This window comes from Gigantopelta aegis, chromosome 7 (assembly GCF_016097555.1).
Source record: "Gigantopelta aegis isolate Gae_Host chromosome 7, Gae_host_genome, whole genome shotgun sequence".
NCBI classification, from domain to species: Eukaryota; Metazoa; Mollusca; class Gastropoda; order Neomphalida; family Peltospiridae; genus Gigantopelta; species Gigantopelta aegis.
This window is the reverse complement of record NC_054705.1, coordinates 15,257,634-15,285,134: the sequence shown is the minus strand read 5'-3', so window position 1 is coordinate 15,285,134 and position 27,501 is coordinate 15,257,634. Positions and strand designations below refer to the sequence as shown.

Sequence of the window (27,501 nt, the reverse complement as noted above, 5' to 3'; positions counted from 1 at the left end):
TCTCGTATCTAATAGTCCAGTTTATTTTTGTGTTTTTTTGTGTTTTTTTGTTGTTAATTGTTTTTTAAAATTAATTTCAGTTTGGTTTGATGTAAAATGAAAAGTAGGCCTATGTGTTTGCCTATATTTGTGTCCAATTTAGAAAACAATCAGCTCAGAAATAAATAATATGTAGTAAATTACAATGTATGAGGTGGGAGCGTTTCCTGTGGGAAGGACTTAATCAGGCATACTAGTTCAAATCTCGATTTGATCAAATGTTGTTTTTTTCTGTAGAAATTTCATTAGTAATGGATCTTCCTCATTTTACAATGACAGTTCAGTTTGCATATGGCCGCTTAATTAATTAATGACGTCACATGGAAGAAACCGTATCATAAGAACGCCTCAATGGAAATGTGCTAGCCGCGCGGGTAGAATCGCTACGCGGCTAACCGCGCGGGTAAAACTGCGCCAATGGAAAGGTAGCCTAACACTTCTAGTTATACCCCAACATTGACGTCACTGGTCTTTTTTTAAATCTCTAGTATGACGTCAAATATAGTCTTAAGAAAAACACAATAAGGTCTTACAATACACAACGGATACACAAATCAACAAATATCTGAGCATGTATTCCTAATATCAATGCTATTTATTATTCATAGCATTAATTAAAACAATAACATCGTTTTGGCAGTTTAAGCGATAACACCACGGTTTCGGTCTATTAAGCAACAGTGCTTCACAGCAAACCGGAAATAGTTTGTCTCGTGCATTTCCGCTCGCAAAGCAGATGACATTATTTAGAAATACTTAAAGGGACACACCCTAGTTACGTTTATTTGTTAACCATTACGGCGTTGTTTTTCGCTATTAAACCCCATTTTTCACAAATAAAATTGCACTTTACTTACATTTTATTATTTAGAATACACATTTCCTTTCACCTGAAGTGCTTTTTGGTAATCCTGATGTTTGTAAAACCACGAAATGCATTTTTTGCATTTTTTCACAAGACGTGTTGTCGAGAAAAAACCGTTAAGCAAGCGAGGTCCAATCTATTTTTAGAGGGGATATTTCCATTTCAATGTCACAGACGTTGGTATATCACGTGACCGTTATCATTTTGGTTCGGTTTGTTTTCTCGTGCACGGTTCGCGCAATCAACTTCCGATTTGTTGTTGTTCATTTGTGAGATTTTTCTTCACAGTTCGTGAACATTTTCAGTAACAATAAAGTTCAGACAAGTAAGTGTCTCAATACAAAACGTTACAAACCCTTAAAACCAATAATTTTGCTAAGTCTTACGATATCTGGAGAGGGGATACAACCAGGACAGAACAGTTGGAACATGTCCAGGAGAGGTGAAACGAACGCACCCCAAGTCTGTGAAATTTGTCGTGACGTAGGCATTGTTGTGCTTCGAGCGACATCTACCGGTGACATCAGAATACTAACTTTCAAAATTATTTCAAGCAATTGGGACATGGGATTCCCATGGTATTTATCGATATAAAACCTGCTTTTTCACTCCATTTGATAAAAACGTGATCTAAGTGTGTTACAGGTTTGTAGATTAACCAAATTATAATTTATTTTCGCTGGATGGAACTAGGGTGTGCGGCTTTAAGGTGTTTTTATGAAATAACTCCAATATTAATATTCAGTTAAGCATTTACTGAACTACAATGACATACCATTTAATCTCGGATATTGGTCCGTCCATCTACACGTTAATTACTTCAAATCATGGAAGAAATTAAAAGAAAAAGAAAAAAAGGTAAACGTCAAGTTTAGACATAGCTGACCACGGTGAAACATTGAAATTTAATTTTAAAGGATCGTACTCATTGAAACAATCAATTTCACAACAACCCATCCCAATACAATTAAAGAATTTGTATATATATTGGATGACAGCTTCAACCCTATCGTCGTCGTACTGTATGACAGACTTGACGTCAACATCGTCGTACTGTATGGCAGCCTTGACGCCAACGTCGTCGTACTGTATGACAGCCTTGACGTCAACGTCGTCGTACTGTATGGCAGCCTTGACGCCAACGTCGTACTGTATGACAGTCTTGACGCCAACGTCGTACTGTATGACAGCCTTGACGCCAACGTCGTCGTACTGTATGACAGCTTTGACGCCAACGTCGTCGTACTGTATGACAGCCTTGACGCCAACGTCGTCGTACTGTATGACAGCCTTGACGTCAACGTCGTCGTACTGTATGACAGCCTTGACGTCAACGTCGTTCTACCGGATGTCATCTTGATATTCGTTGTACCGGATGTCATCTTCAACCATATTGTCATTGTAGCCTACTGAATAAGAGCTTCAATCCTATTGAATAATCGCTGTCATACTGGATGACAGCTTCAACCCTATCGTCATCGTACTGGATGACAGCTTCAATCCTATCGTCGTCGTACTGGATGACAGCTCCAACCCTATCGTCGTCGTACTGGATGACAGCTTCAATCCTATCGTCATCGTAGTGGATGACAGCTTCAACCTTATCGTCGTCGTACTGGGTGACAGCTCCAACCCTATCATCGTCGTACTGGATGACAGCTTCAACCTTATCGTCGTACTGGATGACAGCTCCAACCCTATCGTCATCGTACTGGATGACAGCTTCAACCTTATCGTCGTCGTACTGGATGACAGCTTCAACCCTATCAGTCAACCCTATCGTCATCGTACTGGATGACAGCTTATCAATGATAGCTTCCTATCGTCATCGTCAGCTCGTACTGGATGACAGCTTCAACCTTCAACCCTATCGTCATCGTACTGGATGACAGCTTCAACCCTATCGTCATCGTACTGGATGACAGCTTCAACCCTATCGTCATCGTGTTGGATGATAGCTTCAACCCTATCGTCATCGTACGTACTGTCATCGTACTGGACAGCTTCAACCTTAACCAGCTATCGTCGTCGTACTGGATGACAGCTCCAACCTTATCGTCGTCGTACTGGATGACAGCTTCAACCTTATCGTCGTATTCGATGACGTACTGGATGACAGCTTCCAACCTACAACCCCTATCGTCGTCGTACTGGATGACAGCTCCAACCCTATCGTCATCGTACTGAATGACAGGATGACAGACAGCTTCAACCCTATCTGGATGACATCGTCGTACTGGATGACAGCTCCAACCCTATCGTCATCGTACTGAATGACAGCTTCAACCCTATCGTCGCCGTACTGGATGACAGCTTCAACCCTATCGTCGTCGTACTGGATGACAGCTCCAACCCTATCGTCATCGTACTGGATGACAGCTTCAACCCTATCGTCATCGTACTGGATGACAGCTTCAACCCTATCGTCATCGTTCTACCCTGTTGGATGATGAGCTTCAATCCTATCGTCAGTCGTACTGGATGACAGCTTCAACACTATCGTTGTCGTACTGTATGAACCCCCTATCGTCATCGTACTGGATGACAGCTTCAACCCTATCGTCATCGTACTGGATGACAGCTTCAACCCGTTATCGTCGCTTCAACACTATCGTCATCGTACTGGATGACAGCTTCAACCCTATCGTCATCGTACTGGATGACAGCTTCAACCCTATCGTCGTCGTACTGGATGACAGCTTCAACCCTATCGTCATCGTACTGGATGACAGCTTCAACCCTATCGTCATCGTACTGGATGACAGCTTCAACCTTATCGTCGTCGTACTGGATGACAGCTCCAACCTTATCGTCGTACTGGATGACAGCTCCAACCTTATCGCCATCGTACTGGATGACGGCTCCAACCCTATTGTCATCGTACTGGGTGACGGCTCCAACCCTATCGTTATTCTGGATGACGGGTTCTACCCTGTCGTATTCTATCGATAACATCGTATTGGATGACAGCTTCAACACTATCATCGTCGTACTGTATGACAGCTCCAACCCTATCGTCATCGTACTGGATGACAGCTTCAACACTATCGTTGTCGTACTGTATGACAGCTTCAACCCTATCGTCATCGTACTGGATGACAGCTTCAACACTATCGTTGTCGTACTGTATGACAGCTTCAACCTTATCGTTATACTGGATGACGGCTTCAACACTATCGTCATCGTACTGGATGACGGCTTCAACCCTATCGTCATCGTAGTGGATGACAGCTTCAACCCTATCGTCATCGTAGTGGATGACAGCTTCAACCCTATCGTCATCGTACTGGATGACAGCTTCAACCCTATCGTCATCGTACTGGATGACAGCTTCAACCCTATCGTCATCGTACTGGATGACAGCTTCAACCCTATCATCGTACTGGGTGACGTAACCCTATCGTGGATGACAGCTATTCAACCCTATCGTCAACACTATCATCGTCGTACTGTATGACAGCTCCAACCCTATCGTCATCGTACTGTGACAGCTTCAACACTATCGTTGTCGTACTGATGACAGCTTCAACCCTATCGTCATCGTACTGGATGACAGCTTCAACAACCGTACTATCGTTGTCATCGTACTGGATGACAGCTTCAACACTATCGTTGTCGTAATGACAGCTTCACCCTATCGTCATCGACTGGATGACACTTCAACACTCGTTGTCGTATCTTATCGTCATCGTAAATGACAGCTTCAACACTATCGTAGCATAGGTCGTACGGACAGCTCCAACACTATCGTCGTCGTACTGGATGACAGCTCCAACCCTATCGTCATCGTACTGGATGACAGCTTCAACCTTATCGTCATCGTACTGGATGACAGCTTCAACCTTATCGTCCCTGATGATTATCGTCGTACTGGATGACAAACCTTATCGCCATCGTACGATGACGAATCTTTATAACAATATTTATTCATATTAGCATTACTACCTAATGGTCATGTATGGTTGCAAACGAATCACTATGCATTTTAACATGGTTGCATTTTCGTTTAATTAGGGCAAAATTCAGTCTGCCCCCCCCGTACTGTATGACAGCTTCCCCTATCTCCCCCCCCCCCCCCCAACCCTACACAAATGGGAGCCCGTACCCCTATGCTAGATATTGCTCTTTCTACAGATATATGAATATAAAATGTGTGTGAAATTTGAACAGGTTTGAGATATGCAGTCATAAATTCTAAAATAAGAATCATATGGATGGGAACGAAAAATATATTTAGCATATACTAAATAATAAATGTAAAACATAAATATGTATGAAGTTTGTCAATGACTATCTTAGAGTCTAGAATGACAACATCTGGGGAGATAAAACGTAATGCATTCTACACTAATTCATAGTTCAAAATATAAAATTGATTTTTAACACGTACAATTCCCAAGTGTTTAAACAGAATATAAAATGTGTGTGAAATTTGAACAGGTTTGAGATATGCAGTCATAAGAAAATAAGAATCATATGGATGGGAACGAAAAATATATTTAGCATATACTAAATAATACTATGTAAAACACTTAAATACTACTACTACGTATGTCAATACTACTACTATCTTAGACTACTAGAATGACAACTATACTGGGGACTAAAACTACTGCATTCTACACTAATTCATAGTTACAACTAACTACTAAACTACTATGATTACTTACTACTACACTTACTATTCCCAAGTACTTTAAACTACTATATGGTACTACTTACTACACTACTACTAAGATTATTATGACTACTACTACTACTACTACTACTACTACTACTATTATTACTACTACTACTACTACTACTACTACTACTACTACTACTACTACTACTACTACTACTACTACTACTACTACTACTTCTACTATTACTACTACTACTATTACTTCTACTTCTAATAATAATAATAATAATAATAATAATAATACACCCACCATACACACAAATAAAATTAACACAAAAGCAAAACACTAAAGCTGAAATAGAAATATAGGAAACAGGACATTTTAATTAATGAGGTAGCCCAGTGGTAAAGAGCTCGCTTGATGCGCGGTCGGTCTGTGGTCGTTCCCCGTCGGTGGACCCATTGTGCTATTTCTCGTTCCAGCCAGTGCACCACGACTGGTATATCAAAGGTCTGTAGTATGTACTATCCTGTCTGTGGGATGGTACATATAAAAGATCCATTGCTGCTAATCGAAAAAGAGTAGCCCATGAAACACTATACTCTCTTCTCTCTCACTAACCACTAACAGCTAATAGACAGACAGTCCTATAGTTGAGGTGTGTGCCCAGGACATCGTCCTTGAACCTTAATTGGACATAAGCACAAAAATAGAATGAAAAGAAAGAAAAGTAATGAAACCAATAGGGAAATGACAATTAAAAAAGACAAGGGCAGTAAGAAAATGTTGCATTAATTTTATTTAGCTGGTAGATACAAGGTTCTCTGCCCGGTACCGGTATAAGACCACTACACCCCCACCCCCCCCCCCCCCCCCCTCTCTCTCTCTCTCTCTCTCTCTCTCTCTCTCTCTCTCTCTCTCTCTCTCTCTCTCTCTCTCTCTCTCTCTCTCTCTCTCTCTCACACTGACAACTCGCAGCCCAGATAGTTGAGGTGTGTGCCCAGGACAGCGTACTTGAACCTTAATTGGATATAAGAAAATAATGCATCTATTATATTTAAAGAGTTCAGTTTGTTTCACGGTTATTAACGACACGTTAGTCTGTGGAAAAGACGTACACATTCGCGACGGAACTGTGCATTACAGAACCCGTATATTAGGGGATTGGCCGTGTTGCTGATGAGGTATGATCGCAGAAACAGGTTTACGACCACTTTCTCCGTGTCAGAAAGCTGTCCGTACCACAGTGGTCCGCTCAGAGTTCGCATTACCGTTATCACCAAGAAAGGTAGGAAACTGATTATATACACCAACGTGATGACAAATAGCATCAGAGTTGCCTTCCCTGCCTGTATTCCAGATTTGCTGATTTTTAATGACGGCAGCGTTCCCAATCGACCACGAGGCTGACCTTTTTTTGTTCGTGACGGTTCGGGTTTTTCCGGAGGATGGAACACGTCATCGTTTGAAAGCTCCGACGGACTGGTTTGGTCTGCGCTGGGACTTGTCTCAGTTGAGCTGCTAGTAATGTTGTCCATGCTGTCCGCCTTTCCCGTCCCAGGGAGCACGTGTGGTGGTTTATGCTTGAACTGGAACGTTGTTAGCTGGGCAGAGTTGGATCGCTTGTCCGTTCTCGCCTTTCTACCCCAGATCTGCACTCCAATAAGTACGTAAAGAATGACCATAACGAGCGCCGTCGAGAGGAAACCGACCCACAAGTAGATGTAGTAAGCAAACGGGTACCACGTGTCAGTCATGTGATTTTGAACGTTGCACATGATGAACTTCATCACGCCGTGCTTTGTGGGAATTAACACGACGTAGTTTCCGTAGAGGACCAACCCGGGCCAGGACACGGCCAGCCCAACCAGCACAGAGAGTACACAGGCGATTTTTGCAGCTCTGTACGAAAACGACTGGCGGGTTGGCAAGCATATCTTGATGAATCGGTCGATGGAAATGATCAGTAGAACCACGGCAGAATTGTTGTTCATCCAAAAGGTGGAAAATCGCGACAGTCTACAGAAGCCTGGAGCATCCAGGTAGTAGAAATTACGCAGAACAACAATTTCCGTCGGCATGGTAATGACGCAGTTGACCAGATCCAGAATTGCGAGCGTCGTCACGAAAAGCTTTGTGGTCGTTTTGTGCCACCGGAAGTTGTATATATAAATGACTAGCGAGTTTCCAATAACGCCAATGACCATCATTATGGCTGTGAAGATGATTGGAATAATGAGTTTTAATGCTTCTTTGTTGTTGATTTCCTCCACGTATCTGTGTGGCATAAACCTCACTTTATTTGGATCATTAGTAACGGTGGAGACGTTTCTTATTGTGGTGGATATGGAAGCAACGGTACTTTCAATGCCAAAATTGGATGTTGATGTAATTCTAGGATCAATCGCCATCACTTGGTGTTTAATTATCACACGCTCACTAATTAGTTGATTTGTCAAATATTGACAGTTATTAGAATCTGAAAGAGACAAAAGACATATTGTGATTCATCCGAGTACAAAATGCATATACATGTATCCTAATATTTGTAGGCTTGGGCAAACTTTAATTATTATTTTTTTAAGTTGAGTTTGCATAGTTGTTTTTATGGCCATTTTGTCCGTAGAATCTGAATCCGATGGATTTTTTGACGTTTGATATCGGTGCATCTAGGATCCAGGATCTTGCGCTATATTGGTCAATGTTAATGTTATACTATAAATAAATTAATTTATTATAGGCAGAGGCGGATCGGGGGGTGGGGGGTGGGGGCAAGGGCCTGGGCCCTCTTAAATTTTGCGACAGTTATAATTTTATTATATATTCATTTTCATTTTTTACGATCTCCTCCAAACCTCCTCCAATGTTCCATTGGCATTCCGCCTCATGTCATTGCCCCCCCCCCCCCCCAAATGGATTTTCTGGATCCGCCACTGATAGGTCACTTTCGCAACACATCATTCATACCTAATGTTTGGCATTATATTTAAAATCAGCATTCTAAAAAGGTAAGTAATCATATATTACAAGCCATAGTGTATTGAAAATGCACATAATGTTGTGAAAAATTATACTCTTTGGGCGCCATTTTTAATGTTTTGCCATTTACCAATATCAAACATGAAGATAGGTAAAAACATTCCATCAAATTTAGATTCTGCAGAAAAAAATGGCCATAGAAACAACACTGCTATAAAGAAATACCACGCTTTGCCCAACCCCAGTGTTTGGATTGGGATAAAAGCATACGCATACGCTGGCACACACATACGCACAAAAATCAAAACAACATCAACAACACACACACACACAACAGGGGACAATATTTCGAAATCTGAGGGAACCGGAAGTCGGTTCACGTGGTTTTTACATAGGTAACCAATTGTGCGGTTACGTGAATTATATTTGCGTAACCCGTGGGTTACCTGATCAGTTACCTCAAAATTACGTTGAAATTATATTTATATTTTAGCTCAAACATAAAGTTAAAACAAATACAAAAGAAAACATTTTACCAAAACAAAATGTCTTTAATGTTTGCTAAAGTTAACAATATTATAAAAGAACTGAATATCAGCCCTAGTACGGAGACAAAATACAGGGACGTAACCAGACATTTTTTTAGCATTACGGATTCGGGAGACCTTCCCCTGTGAAAATTTTGAAACTCAGAACCGCTATAGATGCATTCTGAACCTTTTCGGGGGCATGTTTTTCTATCCTTTTTTGAGTCAATTTTAAGAGGATATTTTATAGAACAATTACATACAGCCTCGACCTATTCCCGGATTATGTTTTTGCATTACGCACATGCGTACTGTGCGTAATGGGCGCTACGCCTTTGAAATAGATACATAATTATTTGAAGGGATTCCTTTTTTTTCGTTTTGCGCTGGTTACGCTACTTTCACTTTATCGATGGTACTTCTATACTACAGTAAAGTTCAAAATGTTTGTTTTTTAAAGCTCATTATGCGATGTTAGTATTTTTCAATTTTTGTGACACTTTTGGATTCCTGTTGTAAAATTATAGGTAATCCAATATTATGTCTACATATATTCCTTTAGAGATAAAAAATAGCAGCAGATAATTTAGCCGTCCCTAGAGGTCCGAGCACATTTCTTTAAAACTTTTTTTAAAGTTTAGACTGGTCGCAAGTTACAACTGTTGCAATATAACGTTGTCTACTGGTTTGCTGCGCGTCAAGTATCTAAAATTCAGCCTAAAACATTTGTCGGAATACTAGTAGTATGTCTGCGTGAATAAACTTCCTGTAATCGTGAAGTTGGCAAGTTTTAATTTCTGAACGTTTACAGGTCATGACGTAACCAATTTGCGGTTCGCGTAAATTTAATTTTGCGTAACCGACACGCGAACAGAACGGCGGTTCGCGTGATATGTTGTGTCCTGCACAAACACATTTTTTCTTTGAAAATAGTTCCACTTGTTGAAATTGAATAGCTAAAAATCTATTCAATGCAGACCATGAAACAAACCGAGGGCCCAATTTCACAAAGCATCGCAAACTTAGTTTTACACGTAAACGTAAATCTACGACTAAACAACGATTCTTATTACCACTAACAGAACACTAATATACTTTTAAGTACACATATTTCATTTTCTTTTGACCGCAAAATGCTCCATCTTCCAAAATGATGTAATTGTCTGTGTGAAATAGATGTCAAACACGTATAAACGTATGTCCGGTATAACTGCTAGTCGCAGACGTAAACTTACGATTTTTTTGTGAAATGGGCCCCGGTTTTTTATTGTCAGGGGTCGAAATTACCTGCAATTCCTGTCGGACATTCGATCAGACAAGCTAAAAGTCCTGCCGGACCGAATCAAAACCTTCTGGAGGAAACATAATCATAAGGTAGAAACGCACAATAAGTGCCGGTCCGTCGAGATGTTGACTAGTCAAAATCGTCAGGCACAGCGGTATTTCGACCACTGATTGTCTGTCTTGACCGTATTTTTTTATTATTATTTTGATACAGTTCTTACATTTAAATGGTGTCTGTTACCTTAAGTAATACATACATACATACATACATACATACATACACACACACACACACACACACACACACACACACACACACACACACATACATAGATACTGTAAACCGTATTAATAATGCGACGTGTTTTTTTCGCGAATGTATACCTTAGCGCATGTTCGCGACGTGTAAATTTCGCGAACGACCGTTGACAGCTTTAAAAAAAAGTGGATAAAGACAGCTCACTGTAATTGTTATAAAGTTACTGTCTGTAAATCAATATTCTGTTATCCTACATCAAGCAATTGTGCCTGGTACAGAGTCTATAGAGGGGATTAAGCCCTACCCACCTCACCTGTATTAGAATCACAACTCACAGCTTCAGTTGTTAACTGTTAACACCCTTTGGTAGATAAAACAATAAACGATTAGTCGCCATTGATTGAAGTTCCATAAAACAATTAACGATTAGTCGCCATCAAGGAGAGCTCGTGTATAGGCTGTGCATGTTGAATAAATCTTTTTGTGAATTTTATTCTCAATAAAATATTTCAAAACAAAACAAATTACTTTAAACACACTTCATACTGGAAAATAGTGCGTGCGTATTAATTTCGCGACATACGGTTGGACGCGAACGACGCGAAATATATACGCACGCATTTTTTTCACGGTTTACAGTACACACACACACACACACACACACACACATGCATACATACATACACATACATACATACATTTAGTTTTTAATTACCCCCTGCGCCAGTGCGTTAATATCTATGTATGTAACAGTCAACCTCGACATATATATACAATATATAGATATTCATACATCAATACATACTAGCCAGTGCCAGGTCTGCCCACTGTTTCATGCACGTAAGCGGGATCGACCGCGTAGATTGTAGGCCCCATGCATATGGTTGAGTTAAAGAACTTCCTTTTTATGGAAGCTTCGATAGCTCAGAGCGTATCGTGGTTAGTCTTGCAATTTGCGGACGATTCGGTGCCACAGGTTCGAGTCCCAGCAACGGCATGGGACAATTTGTGAGGTCAGAAAGGATTTAATTATCTCCTGCGCCAGTGCGTTAATATCTATGTATGTAACAGTCAACCTCGACATACATACAATATATAGATATTCATACATCAATACATACTAGCCAGTGCCAGGTCTGCCCACTGTTTCATGCACGTAAGCGGGATCGACCGCGTAGATTGTAGTCCCCATGCATATGGTTGAATTAAAGAGCTTCCTTTTTATGGAAGCTTCGATAGCTCACAGCGTATCGTGGTTAGTCTTGCAATTTGCGGGAGATTCGGTGCCACAGGTTCGAGTCCCAGCAACGGCATGGAACAATTTGTGAGGCCAGAAAGGATTTAATTATCCCCTGCGCAAGTGCGTTAATATCTATGTATGTAACAGTCAACCTCGACATGCATACAATATATAGATATTCATACATCAATACATACATACATACATAAGTAGAGAGAGAGAGAGAGAGAGAGAGAGAGAGAGAGAGAGAGAGAGAGAGAGAGAGAGAGAGAGAGAGAGAGAGAGAGAGAGAGAGAGAGAGAGAGAGAGACAGACAGACAGACAGAGACCGATATACAGACAGAGACCGATATACAGACAGACAGAGAGAGACAGACAGACAGAGAGAGACAGACAGAGAGACAGACAGAGAGATACAGAGACAGAGAGACACAAAGAGAGAGACAGAGAAAGAGAGAGACACACACACACACACACACACATACATACACATATATATATATATATATATATATATATATATATATATATATATATATATATGTATAGTATACAATTATATAAACGTGCACACTTACACTGCAGTCGTGTTGAACGCTTGGTACGGACTGCTACTCACGACGTTGTTGGTAAGACAGGTCTTCCTGTTTGTGTTTACATCTCGCTTCAACACACACGGTACAGGATGGGGAGCTACCGAGTTTCCTATCGTAGACGGGCGGCAATTAAAGGCGCACGGTCTGGCGAAGACTATCCTTTATCTTTTTATTTTGTTTAACGACACCACTGGAGCACCACATTGATTAATTAATCATCGGCTATTGAATGTCAATCATTTGGTAATTCTAACAGAACAATAGAACTTTATTACTCTCAGGACGTTACACAGTGGCATTTTGAGGAATACACAATAACAATATTTTACAATCACAAGGCGGACTTTACAGGAGATAATAAGATATTGTAGAATAATATAATGATGATGTGATAATATGCTATACTGAACAACATCAGAAAGAAACGCGAATGTTAATTTGTTTTTTTTAAACAAATTTATTTATTTTAGTATTAAAATGTTTCATGTAGTCATTCCAAGCCGATTTTGACAGTCTTATTTCCAAATTCATTTTAACATGAAACAATATAATAAATTTTGCCACAGACAGAAAAACACATACCACGGCCTTTGATCAGTTGAATGGATCCACCAAAGTGATTCGATCCTGCGACGCAAGCACCTCAGGCGAGTGCTCAACCGACTAAGTTAAATTCCGCCACTCAGCATATTTGGGAGATTGATCGATATATTGATCAATCTCCAAAGAGTGATATCAGGTGTTGGGGAAAGTTCTGTTATAATACACGTCATACTGTTTTATATATATATATATATATATATATATATATATAGATAGATAGATAGATAGATAGATAGATAGATAGATAGATAGACAGACAGACAGACAGACAGACAGAAAGACAGACAGACTGACTGACTGACAGAGATAGAAAAATAGATAGACAGACAAACAGGTAGGTAGGTAAGTTGGCAGGCAGGTAGGTAGGTAGATATTTAGGTAGGTATGTAGGTAGATAGAGAGATAGAGATATATAGAGAGAGATGGATATATATATATAGAGAGAGAGAGAGAGAGAGAGAGAGACACACAGAGAGAGAGAGAGAAAGAGAGAGGTAGACAGGTAGACAGGTAGATGGATAGATAGATAGATAATTGTTTCTTCTTCTTTTTCTTCGTTTTCTTCTTTTTCAAAACAAGATGTGATAGGACATGAATGTATGTCCAACCAGTCTCGGTGGTGTCGTGGTCTGAAGCCATCGGACATAAGGCTGGTAGGTACAGGGTTCGCAGCCCGATACCGGCTCCCACCCAGAGCGAGTTTTAACGACTCAGGAGATAGGTGTAAGACCAGTACACTCGCTTCTCTCTCACTAACCACTAACAACAACTAACCCACTGTCCTAGACAGACAACCCAGATAGCTGAGGTGTGTGCCCAGGAGAGCGTGGTTGAACTTTAATTGGATATAAGCACGAAAATAAGTTGAAATGAAAGTATATCCAAAGAAACGCCGCATCCCAGACGAGCGTTATAACCAATGAACTATATCTTGCGCCGGAAGAAACACGGAAGGAAACCTTGTTAGCTATGTCCTGGTTGACACTTTTAAAACCAGATCGACGCCAATGGGAAATCTCAAATCAGATTGATGGATGGATGGATGGATGGATGGATGGATGGATGGTTAGATACAGATACAATGTCATACATACATACATACATACATACATACATACATACATACATGGATTCCTCAGTAGCTCAAAACGTATCGTAGCAAGTCTGCAAAGTTGCGGGCGATTCGGTGCCATAGGTTCGAGTCCCAGCAACGGCACGGGACAATTTGTGAGAGAAAGGATTTAATTATCCTCTGCGCCAGTGCATTAATATCTATACATGTAACAGGCAACCTCGACATACATACAATATATAGATATTCATACATCAATACATACATACATGGATTGATGGATGGATGGATGTATATAGTATATATGTATGTATGTATGTATGTATGTATCTATCTATCTATCTATCTATCTATCTATCTATCTATCTATCTATCTATCTATCTATCTATCTATCTATCTATATATATATGGCATATCGCCCAGCTCTAGTAGTCCGAGCCTGTAATCCGGGAGCCAAGACCAGCTAACCTAAACATGTTTGAGCACAACACCCAGTACACAGTTGGTTTTCACTTTAGGCTGCTTGGGGGATGCCTTTAGAATATTCTTAACCGTGATGTAGAGTTGAATTGTGAACTGAAAGGTGACATTCTATTTTCTAATAGGAGAGTGGGGTGGCTTAGGTATATATTTTAAAACATTGATTTGATTTTCTCGGTTTTTATAACTAATATCCTTCAGGAATTGTTGTTAATAATATGTCACCGAAGGAAGCTTTTATATTGTTAATAATATGGATATCATTTGGTTTTTCAAGATGGCCTCCATGTACCAATATAGCTGCCAGGACTACTAGCATTATACTACGCTCAGACTGGCAACTGAACAGTCGTGGAAATCGAGAGATCGGAGAGTTGTCCAACTTGGTCGTGTCAGTTGGTAGACTTAGACTAGAATAAGCCATCGGAGGAGCGGGACGTAGCCAAGTGGTAAAGCGCTCGCTTGATGTGCGGTCAGTCTGGCATCGATCCCAGTCGGTGGGCCCATTGGGCTATTGCCCATTCGAGCCAGTGCATACAAAAATCCCTTGCTACTAATGAAAATAATGTAGCTGGTTTCCTCTTTAAGACTATGTGTCAAAATTACCAAATGTTTGACATCCAATAGCCAATGATTAATAAATCAATGTCCTCTAGTGGTGTATTTAAACAAAACAAACTTTAAGCCACCGGATGTAAAACTGGTAGGTACTGGGTTCGTATCCCGGTAGAGGCTTCCACCCAGAGCGAGTTTAACGACTAAATGGACATTATACCTATTTGTCGGTCACTTTCAGTTGACTCATAACCCACTGTCCTCGACGGACGGTCCAGATAGCTAGGGTGTGAGCTCACGACAGTAGTTGGATGCAAGCACGTAAATAAATACAACTCAATGAATGAAGAGAGAAGGTTAGAAACTAACATACATCAAACACTGGCTAAAAACGACAACTGTAACACCCCCTGCCCCAACAAAACTCAACAAAAACAACTCCAACAACAAAAAAAAACACACACGCACGCACGCACACACACGCAGAGAAATCCAACACAAGAACACGTAGACCACAAAATCTATATCGGTCGATTGCTCTTGGAAATTATGTGATGTTACTAACAAATGGTAAAATCGAATATGCAGTTTTAAGCTGAACAATATATATGTATTTTGTCTGTTAAATCGGTAATGTTTTACTCATTAAATTATCATGACAACAGGAAGGTAAAATAGAATTCAGGTGACATATGTCGGTTTATGTTCGTTTTTATTCCACGTTCATGTTTTGGATTAACTCTGATCGAAAATATTAAAAACACGTAAGTATATATTCTCTTTGTCTCTGTCTCCGTCTGTCTGTACGGGGCGAGACATAGCCCAGTGGTAAAACGTTCGCTTGATGCGCGGTCGGTTTGGGATCTATCCCCGTCAGTGGGCCCATTGGGATATTTCTCACTCCATCCAGTACATCACGACTGGTATATCAAATGCCGTGATATGTGTTATCTTGTTTATTGGATGGTGCATATAAGAGATCCATTGCTGCTAATCGAAAAGAATGGCCCATGAAGTGGCGACTAAAGGTTTCCTCAATATCTGTGTGATCCGTAACCATATGTCCGACGCCATATAACCATAAATACAAAATGTGTTGAGTGTGTTGTTCAATAAAACATTTCCTTCCTTCCTTCCTGTCTGTCTGTATGTCTGTAAGTTATATATGGTCTACAATAAACGGTTACATAAATGTTGTATTTATCCCACTCTATCTTTATTGCCTGGGTCATAACAATACCTTGAAAACTGCTTTCTTACATACCCGTTGGTGAGAACAATATTCTTTATTTTTGATTACACATACTTGTTAAAGGGACATTCCTGAGTTTGCTGCACTTTTTAAGATGTTATCGACTAACAAAGACTTTTTAACGATTGTAATTACATATCAAATATATTTTTCTGTATAAAATATTAGTGGCTGTATATTAAACGTGTTTCTGATCGTGCTAATATTTGTACTAGGTTAAATTTCATTTTATTTCCAAATTGTTTTGTTTTTTCGTACGTACGAAATTATTTGAAGACAAAATCCAGTTTGGGTTTCTTACAAATATTAAGACGACCAGAAACACATTGAATATACAGACAATGATATTCTGAACCAGAAAATATATATAATGTGCACGTTTAATCGTAGAAATACTTTATTAGTCGGAAACATCTTACAATGTAGCAAACTCAGGAATGTCCCTTTAACACATCTACGTGCGATAACATTTTAAAGACATACGACTGGCTGCTCCTAGGTGGTGACCAGATCACCAATGCCATACCATCCAATGACAAAAAAACAAGAACGATCGAATTGATCTCTCCGTGACGTATAAGTTCACTTGAAATTGACCCATCAATGACGTACAGGTTATCTATAAGATCAGGGGCTAAAAATAGGTTTTCGTTGAAAAGACATTTTAATTTAATAAAAATAAAAAATAAATCAGGATATGTAAGAAATAGAATACAACATTCGTGTCCGTTAGATACCATTTATCTTACAACTCGTTTTTTAAAAAGGTATCCAACTCGCTTTCACTCGTTAAATACATTTTAAAACAACTCGCTGCAAGATAAATGGTATCTAACGGCCACACGTGATATTCTCTGTTTCTTACACAATACCGGCCTCGGTGGCGTCGTGGTTAGGCCATCGGTCTACAGGCTGGTAGGTACTGGGTTCGGATCCCAGTCGAGGCATGGGATTTTTAATCCAGATACCGACACCAAACCCTGAGTGAGTGCTCCGCAAGGCTCAGTGGGTAGGTGTAAACCACTTGCACCGACCAGTGATCCATAACTGGTTCAACAAAGGCCATGGTTTGTGCTATCCTGCCTGTGGGAAGCGCAAATAAAAGATCCCTTGCTGCTAATCGGAAAGAGTAGCCCATGTAGTGGCGACAGCGGGTTTCCTCTCAAAATCTGTGTGGTCCTTAACCATATGTCTGACACCATATAACCGTAAATAAAATGTGTTGATTGCGTCGTTAAATAAAACATTTCTTTCTTTCTTTCTGTTTCTTACACACACGTTGGTGAGAACACCATTCGTTATTTTTGATAACACATACTTGTTTACACATGACCGGCCTCGGTGGCGTCGTGGTTAGGCCATCGGTCTACAGGCTGGTAGGTACTGGGTTCGGATCCCAGTCGAGGCATGGGATTTTTAATCCAGATACCGACTCCAAACCCTGAGTGAGTGCTCCGCAAGGCTCAATGGGATCCATAACTGGTTCAACAAAGGCTATGGTTTGTGCTATCCTGCCTGTGGGAAGCGCAAATAAAAGATCCCTTGCTGCCTGTCGTAAAAGAGTAGCCTATGTGGCGACAGCGGGTTTCCCCTAAAAACAGTGTTAGAATGACTATATGTTTGACGTCCAATAGCCGATGTTAAGATAAAAAATCAATGTGCTCTAGTGGCGTCGTCAAATAAAACAAACTTTACTTTGTTTACACATGTACGTGTGTTAACAATTTCAAGACGTACGACTGGTTGTTCCTATGTGATGGCCAGGTCACCGGTGTCATTCATCCAATGAAAAAACAGCCTGAGACAATAACGCCATGGCAACGCTATCCAAACTGCATGTCCGTGACATCATTGAGATTGAGCGACGGGCCCCGTTTGTTGTTGTTTTTGGTATTGTTTTTTGTTGTTGTTTGTTATTTTTTTTTGGGGGGAGGGGGTTGAGGATATGTAAGAAATAGAATAATATCATACAACCCGTTTAAAGTCGTATCAAACTCGCTTTCGCTCGTTAGATACTTTTTTAAAACCTCGTTGTAAGGTCTCACTACACAGATCACTTCCGGGTGAGAGTTCATTGATCACGTCCACTATAGTTCCTAATTGTGACACATGTTATGGTTCACCTATTCACTTCTAGAAAATGGTGAAGAATTAAAACAATATGTATGTTTAATGGTAAACCTTCTGGCTGTATTTTACCCATGTTATTTTGTAATATTGTGCGTCGACCTTTTGGGACATGGGTGTACAGCGCAACAGACAGCCGGAGTGAATCGGTTAATGAACCACCTATTCGGACCGGTACTATAGCCAGATGCGGTCATATAGCAAAAAACTGAGAAGGAAATGTTCTCAATTTTAGAGTGAAAATAAATGCTTATATAATGTATGTTCGCAATGGTGTATGTTGTTAGTGCCAATGAGAACCCGTTTTATTGGCAGTCTTCGTTTGAATTTAGGCAATTTAACATGGGTTTCAATGGCAGATGACATCTGTGTAGTGAGACCAGAATGTAAAACATGAAATTACTGTTTACCCCCCCCCCCACACCCCACCCAAAAATAGGTTTAGCAAGCCAAAGTGAAAATGTACTAGTGTAGCATCCTTATAAAAGGTAATTTTATCGATGAGGATTTGAGCCAAGCTTATGGGGGCCCTATTTGGGTAAATATTGCAAACATGTCAATTTTATATATTTTAATTATTATTTTATTTTTAATTTTTAGGCGGATATGTGTCAAAATCTATATTCTAGTGTTCTTACATGTAATATATAAATTGATCTGAGTGTCTAACACTGAGTTTCTCATTGTAAAAGGTCAAAATTCAAGGTCACAAGGTCAATATCCAAATTCACACTAATTCTGTGATTTTGTGCATAATTACTTTTTTCGAATTTACAGTCATAGTGACAAAGAGTTTTGATAGTATTGTGAATATATAACATAGTATTCTACTATAAAGGTAGAATTTGTATCTGCCATTAATAATGTTCATGCTGAAATATACAGAACCCCCCCCCAAGGATTTCAACACTTCACTACGAAACAATTGTTGCCCATAGTAGATGACATCTGTGTAGTGAGACCTAATATAAATGGTATCTAATGGCCACTCATGTATTATTCTCTATATAGCACACTACTGATGACGTCACGAGTCGCCTTTGCATCTGCAAGCTTGCGACAGTGGCTGTTTCTGAAACTGACATGATTCCGCGTCACTGTAATTAACATGTCTTACTGTTATTAACGCCGATTGTGATGCGATTACAATCATATTTAACGTTTGTCAGAATCATTGTTTGTGGGTAATAAATAAATCATAACATTCGCTGGAATGCCATACGAAATTTATGAAACTCGTTTGACAATTCTTTTATTACCCTCGCTCTCGCTTGGAGAATAAAATAATTCTCTAACTAGTAATGAAAAACGGTAGGCACAAACCCGCCCAAGCCGTCACGTTTACTAAACAACGATCATTCTTAACACAAAAACACAGACAAAGTGTATGTTAGCAGATTGTTGGTTTATTGCATTAAATTATAAAGATGGCAAGCGGATAAAGCGAATCTTGTTTACAAATTTATAATTTGATAGGTAGTTTCAGTTCTACTTATGTTTCGTGCTTCTATCCAATTAAGCTTCAAATACAACACCGCAGAGGCCGATGTTATATCTGTACTATTATCGAATCTTTATCATATCTGAATGGAACAAATTAAACGACTGTTGCAAGTTTATAGTATCGCGTTTTAACAAATGACCAATGAGCAGAATTTGATTCCGGCACAGGCTTTGGTTTAATAATAAAAGCTAATGAACTGAGCAAGGGCCTCAGTCGTCTAGAGGTGAAGTCATCGGACATAAGGCTGGTAGGTACTGGGTTCGCCTCCCGGTACCGGCTTCCACTCAGAGCAAATTTAACATCTCAATGGGTAGGTGTAAGGTGAATCGACCGACTTCCATAGACGATAAAAAATAACCCCGAAGATATGCAGACGATATTGATAAACAGTTGAGAAAACAAACGTAAAAACTTGCAAACTGACAGTGCCGGGTTTCCACAGCTGATAAACTAACGGAGATGGGCAGACTAGATTGATGGACAGTAGCGAAAATGAATTTAAACATTGATGCAAATTGATAGTATTGGATTCCAACAAAGATGGGCAGACAGAATTGGTTGATGGATAGTTCAGAAATAAACTTAAAGACTGTTGCTAATTGACAGTATATGGCTTCAATGACTAGTAAACCAACAGAGAAGGACAAGCTAGATTGGTGGACAGTGCAGAAAATAAACTTAAATACTGTTGCTAATTGATAGATTGGTGGACAGTGCAGAAAATAAACTTAAATACTGTTGCTAATTGATAGTATCTGGCATCAACGACTAATAAACCAACAGAGAAGGACAAGCTAGATTGGTGGACAGTGCAGAAAATAAACTTAAATACTGTTGCTAATTGATAGTATCTGGCATCAACGACTGATAAACCAATAGCGATGGACAAGCTAGATTGGTGGACAGTGCAGAAAATAAACTTAAATACTGTTGCTAATTGATAGTATATGGCATCAACGACTGATAAACCAATAGAGATGGACAAGCTAGATTGGTGGACAGTGCAGAAAATAAACTTAAATACTGTTGCTAATTGATAGTATCTGGCATCAACGACTGATAAACCAATAGCGATGGACAAGCTAGATTGGTGGACAGTGCAGAAAATAAACTTAAATACTGTTGCTAATTGATAGTATCTGGCATCAACGACTGATAAACCAATAGCGATGGACAAGCTAGATTGGTGGACAGTGCAGAAAATAAACTTAAATACTGTTGCTAATTGATAGTATCTGGCATCAACGACTGATAAACCAATAGCGATGGACAAGCTAGATTGGTGGACAGTGCAGAAAATAAACTTAAATACTGTTGCTAATTGATAGTATCTGGCATCAACGACTGATAAACCAATAGCGATGGACAAGCTAGATTGGTGGACAGTGCAGAAAATAAACTTAAATACTGTTGCTAATTGATAGTATCTGGCATCAACGACTGATAAACCAATAGCGATGGACAAGCTAGATTGGTGGACAGTGCAGAAAATAAACTTAAATACTGTTGCTAATTGATAGTATCTGGCATCAACGACTGATAAACCAATAGCGATGGACAAGCTAGATTGGTGGACAGTGCAGAAAATAAACTTAAATACTGTTGCTAATTGATAGTATCTGGCATCAACGACTGATAAACCAATAGCGATGGACAAGCTAGATTGGTGGACAGTGCAGAAAATAAACTTAAATACTGTTGCTAATTGATAGTATCTGGCATCAACGACTGATAAACCAACAGAGATGGACAAGCTAGATTGGTGGACAGTGCAGAAAATAAACTTAAATACTGTTGCTAATTGATAGTATCTGGCATCAACGACTGATAAACCAACAGAGATGGACAAGCTAGATTGGTGGACAGTGCAGAAAATAAACTTAAATACTGTTGCTAATTGATAGTATCTGGCATCAACGACTGATAAACCAACAGAGATGGACAAGCTAGATTGGTGGACAGTGCAGAAAATAAACTTAAATACTGTTGCTAATTGATAGTATCTGGCATCAACGACTGATAAACCAATAGCGATGGACAAGCTAGATTGGTGGACAGTGCAGAAAATAAACTTAAATACTGTTGCTAATTGATAGTATCTGGCATCAACGACTGATAAACCAATAGCGATGGACAAGCTAGATTGGTGGACAGTGCAGAAAATAAACTTAAATACTGTTGCTAATTGATAGTATCTGGCATCAACGACTGATAAACCAATAGTGATGGACAAGCTAGATTGGTGGACAGTGCAGAAAATAAACTTAAATACTGTTGCTAATTGATAGTATCTGGCATCAACGACTGATAAACCAACAGAGATGGACAAGCTAGATTGGTGGACAGTGCAGAAAATAAACTTAAATACTGTTGCTAATTGATAGTATCTGGCATCAACGACTGATAAACCAATAGCGATGGACAAGCTAGATTGGTGGACAGTGCAGAAAATAAACTTAAAATACTGTTGCTAATTGATAGTATCTGATCAAACTGATAAACTTAAAATACTGTTGCTAATTGATAGTATCAATAGCGATGGACAAGCTAGATTGGTGGACAGTGCAGAAAATAAACTTAAATACTGTTGCTAATTGATAGTATCTGGCATCAACGACTGATAAACCAATAGAGATGGACAAGCTAGATTGGTGGACAGTGCAGAAAATAAACTTAAATACTGTTGCTAATTGATAGTATCTGGCATCAACGACTGATAAACCAACAGAGATGGACAAGCTAGATTGGTGGACAGTGCAGAAAATAAACTTAAAATGTTGCTAATTGATATTATCTGGCATCAACGACTGATAAACCAATAGCGATGGACAAGCTAGATTGGTGGACAGTGCAGAAAATAAACTTAAAATACTGTTGCTAATTGATAGTATCTGGCATCAACGACTGATAAACCAATAGCGATGGACAAGCTAGATTGGTGGACAGTGCAGAAAATAAACTTAAATACTGTTGCTAATTGATAGTATCTGGCATCAACGACTGATAAACCAACAGAGATGGAAAGCTAGATTGATGGACAGTGGAGAAAATAAACTTAAGATGATAGTATCTGGCATCAACGACTGATAAACCAACAGAGATGGACAAGCTAGATTGGTGGACAGTGCAGAAAATAAACTTAAATACTGTTGCTAATTGATAGTATCTGGCATCAACGACTGATAAACCAAATACTGTTGCTAGAGATGGACAAGCTAGATTGGTGGACAGTGCAGAAAATAAACTTAAATACTGTTGCTAATTGATAGTATCTGGCATCAACGACTGATAAACTAACAGAGATGGACAAGCTAGATTGGTGGACAGTGCAGAAAATAAACTTAAATACTGTTGCTAATTGATAGTATCTGGCATCAACGACTGATAAACCAATAGCGATGGACAAGCTAGATTGGTGGACAGTGCAGAAAATAAACTTAAATACTGTTGCTAATTGATAGTATCTGGCATCAACGACTGATAAACCAACAGAGATGGACAAGGTAGATTGGTGGACAGTGCAGAAAATAAACTTAAATACTGTTGCTAATTGATAGTATCTGGCATCAACGACTGATAAACCAATAGCGATGGACAAGCTAGATTGGTGGACAGTGCAGAAAATAAACTTAAAATACTGTTGCTAATTGATAGTATCTGGCATCAACGCAAATTAACAGTATTGGGTTACACTGATAAACAGGACAGACTGATAAACCAACAGAGATGGACAAGCTAGATTGGTGGACAGTGCAGAAAATAAACTTAAATACTGTTGCTAATTGATAATATCTGGCATCAACGACTGATAAACCAATGGCGATGGACAAGCTAGATTGGTGGATAGTGCAGAAAATAAACTTAAATACTGTTGCTAATTGATAGTATCTGGCATCAACGACAGATAAACTAACAGAGATGGACAAGCTAGATTGATGGACAGTGCAGAAAATAAACTTAAGTACTGTTGCTAATTGATAGTATCTGGCATCAACGACTGATAAACCAACAGAGATGGACAAGCTAGATTGATGGACAGTGCAGAAAATAAACTTAAAATACTGTTGCAAATTGATAGTATCTGGCATCAACGACTGATAAACCAACAGAGATGGACAAGCTAGATTGATGGACAGTGCAGAAAATAAACTTAAATACTGTTGCTAATTGATAGTATCTGGCTTCAACGACTGATAAACCAACAGACAGGGACAGACTAGACTAGACTGACGGAAAGAGAAGAAAATAAACTTAAAGACTTGCATTGGCTGATAAACTAACAAAAATAGCGGAGTGTTTTTAATTTACCAAATTGAATTTTTTTTTTTTTCTCTCTCTTTTTTTAAACATGTTTGTGGTAGGATGGGACGGACTATAAATTGGTGGACAGTGGAGAAAATAAACTTTACAACTTGCAAATTAACAGTATTGGGTTACAATGGCTGATAAACCAACGAAGATGGACAGACAGACTATACTGATAAACAGTGGAGAAAATAAGCTTAAAGACCGTTGCAAACTGATAACACTGGGTTACAACAGAATAGATTAATGGACAGTGGAGAACATAAACTTAATGACTGTTGCTAATTGATAGTATCTGGCATCAACGACTGATAAACCAACAGAGATGAACAAGCTAGAATGATGGACAGTGCAGAAAATAAACTTAAATACTGTTGCTAATTGATAGTATCTGGCATCAACGACTGATAAACCAACAGAGATGGACAAGCTAGATTGATGGACAGTGCAGAAAATAAACTTAAATACTGTTGCTAATTGATAGTATCTGGCTTCAACGACTGATAAACCAACAGACAGGGACAGACTAGACTAGACTGACGGAAAGAGAAGAAAATAAACTTAAAGACTTGCATTGGCTGATAAACTAACAAAAATAGCGGAGTGTTTTTAATTTACCAAACTGATTTTTTTTTTCTCTCTCTCTTTTTTTTAAACATGTTTGTGGTAGGATGGGACGGACTATAAATTGGTGGACAGTGGAGAAAATAAACTTTACAACTTGCAAATTAACAGTATTGGGTTACAATGGCTGATGAACCAACGAAGATGGACAGACAGACTATACTGATAAACAGTGGAGAAAATAAGCTTAAAGACCGTTGCAAACTGATAACACTGGGTTACAACAGAATAGATTAATGGACAGTGGAGAACATAAACTTAATGACTGTTGTAAATTGATAGAATTGGCTTAAAACAGAGATGGGCAAACAGAATAGATTGATGGACAGTGGAGAAAATAGACCTAAAGACTGTTGCAAACTGATAGTATCGGGTTATAATGGCTGATAAACTGAAAGAGATGGATAATGGACAAAAATAAACTTAAAGAACGTTACAAATTGATAGTGTCTAAATTCAGTGGCAGGTAAATCAACGGAGATGGACAGACTAGACTGATGGACAGTGGAAAAAATAAACTTTAAAACTTGTAAGTTGATAGTATCTAGCTTCAACGGCTGGTAAACTAACATAGATATACAGAGAAGATTGATGGACAGTGAAGAAAATAAACTTAAAAACTGTTGCATATTGGTAAACCAACAGAGAGGAACAGACTAGATTGATGGACTAGACTAGATAGATGGACAGTGGAGAAAATAAACTTGTAAATTGATAGTATCTGCCTTCAAAGGCTTGTAAACCAACAGAGATGGACTAGACTAGATTGAACAGAGATGGACTAGACTAGATTGATGGACAGTGGAGAAAATAAACTTTAAAACTTGTAAATTGATAGTATCTGCCTTCAAAGGCTCGTAAATCAACAGAGATGGACAGACTAGATTGATGGACAGTGGAAAAAATAAACTTAAAAGACTGTTGCAAATAGATAGTATCTGCCTTCAACAGCTGGTAAACCAATAGAGATGAACAGTAGAGAAAAGAAACTTAAAGAACGTTGCAAATTGATAGTATCTGTATCTGTTTCAACGGCTGATATACCAAAGAAGATAGACTGCGTAAGTAGAATGACCCTTGTCTTCGTTGGTCTTCAAAGACCAGCGAGCTACGTCCACTGTGTTCTCGGTGTTGAACAGGTTGAAATAGTGATAAGGATTGTTCCCTATCCTGAACTCGCCTGGTCCTGTTCTACTTGTGCCGATAATCTTCAGACTCTGGGCCGAAACCTCACCCCTGGGTCCAAACTCTATATTGTTGGTATCAATAAGAAACCAACCATACGAGAGTCGTTGGGCAATACGGAGTTGAGCACCGCCCATAAGTGCTGTTTTCAGATTTTCCTTTATACTAGATAATATAACCTTGTTGGTTGTAGTGAAGAAGACTTTCTCCCACGTGCGTGTGTGTACATACCAACTGACCTTTTTGTTTGTTTTCTCTTGAATCTCCGTGCCATCCGTAATGTTCAAGTACTTTGTCCAGACGACGCCACTTGAGTGTACCATGTGCCAGACGCACTGAGGTTTGTCATCGAAAGCGTCTGGGCTGGATTTTGAAACCTGATCGACAATCTGAACAGACGCCTAAATGTCCAAATCGCACGGTTACTGCTTCAAAAGATATACCATCTATAAGTACCTTCACTCTATGTCCCATAGAAACATAGCTTATCAATGGGGCAACACCTCCATCTTCTACATTACCGTTCTCGTCGACTGTATACACCTTCTTCCAACACGAGTCTGAATACCAGTCCAACGCGGTTTTATAGTTAGAGCGGCCTCTGTCTTTGTTTTTATCTACAGTCCACCTGGACACGTCATGTAAGCCATTGGAGCTTAGCATGTTGAACGACCAGAAGGCTGTTGGCTGGAACTCCATGTGGCCATCAACCTTCTGTTGACTGACATGCCAGATGCTCTGTCCACTGATCAGATTTCCACTGCCAGAAACCTGGACGTTCTGAAGAGGAAAGACATATCATCTGTATCGCGAAACAGCTCTGTCATACCCAGACGTAACAGCTGTCTGCAGATCCGCTTTGCTGCCTTGTATTCTACAGCCGTTAGCTATATGGGGCAATACGGGCGTAGTTGGCAGGTCTAGAACATACCATGTTATAGCTTGTCTGTCTTTAGTGTCACCTCCAAACAGGTTCGACTCAGCAGCATACTTTGCGAAGTGCATATGCCCCGACGTACACACCATGATGAAAATCCAATACGCTTGTTCTCCAAACGTTTTCCAGTCAGCCTTGTTGATATGCACAAGAGACTGTCCACATATGTCACCAGCCATGATGTTCATGTTGTACAGTTCGCCGAAGTAAGTCGCGCTTCTTGAATCAACGCGTGCACCATGTGCCACTGCTTCAATCAAATCGTCCTTGTTACCAAAGGTTGGAGTCCCGTGTTATCAGTTGATACGATTTTACGCCATTGTTGGTTGCATGTTCCTGAAATACAGTAACGTTAAAGTTTGTTTTGTTTAACGACACCACTAGACCGTATTTATTTATTTATCATCGGCTATTTCATGTCAACCATAAGGTAACTTTAGTC

At 39.4% G+C, this 27,501-nt stretch overlaps 1 protein-coding gene across 1 annotated transcript; it reads right to left on the bottom strand.

Moving 5' to 3' along the window:
- Nucleotides 1-6,425: 6,425 nt before the first annotated feature.
- LOC121377396 (gastrin/cholecystokinin type B receptor-like) lies at nt 6,426-12,447 on the bottom strand. Its single transcript, XM_041505379.1, has 2 exons — nt 12,397-12,447; nt 6,426-8,008 (listed from the first exon to the last, which is right to left on the bottom strand). The coding sequence occupies exon 2, from the start codon at nt 7,938-7,940 to the stop codon at nt 6,615-6,617; it is 1,326 nt and encodes a 441-aa protein (XP_041361313.1). The 5' UTR covers nt 7,941-8,008; nt 12,397-12,447; the 3' UTR covers nt 6,426-6,614.
- Between the last annotated feature and the right edge of the window lie 15,054 nt (nt 12,448-27,501).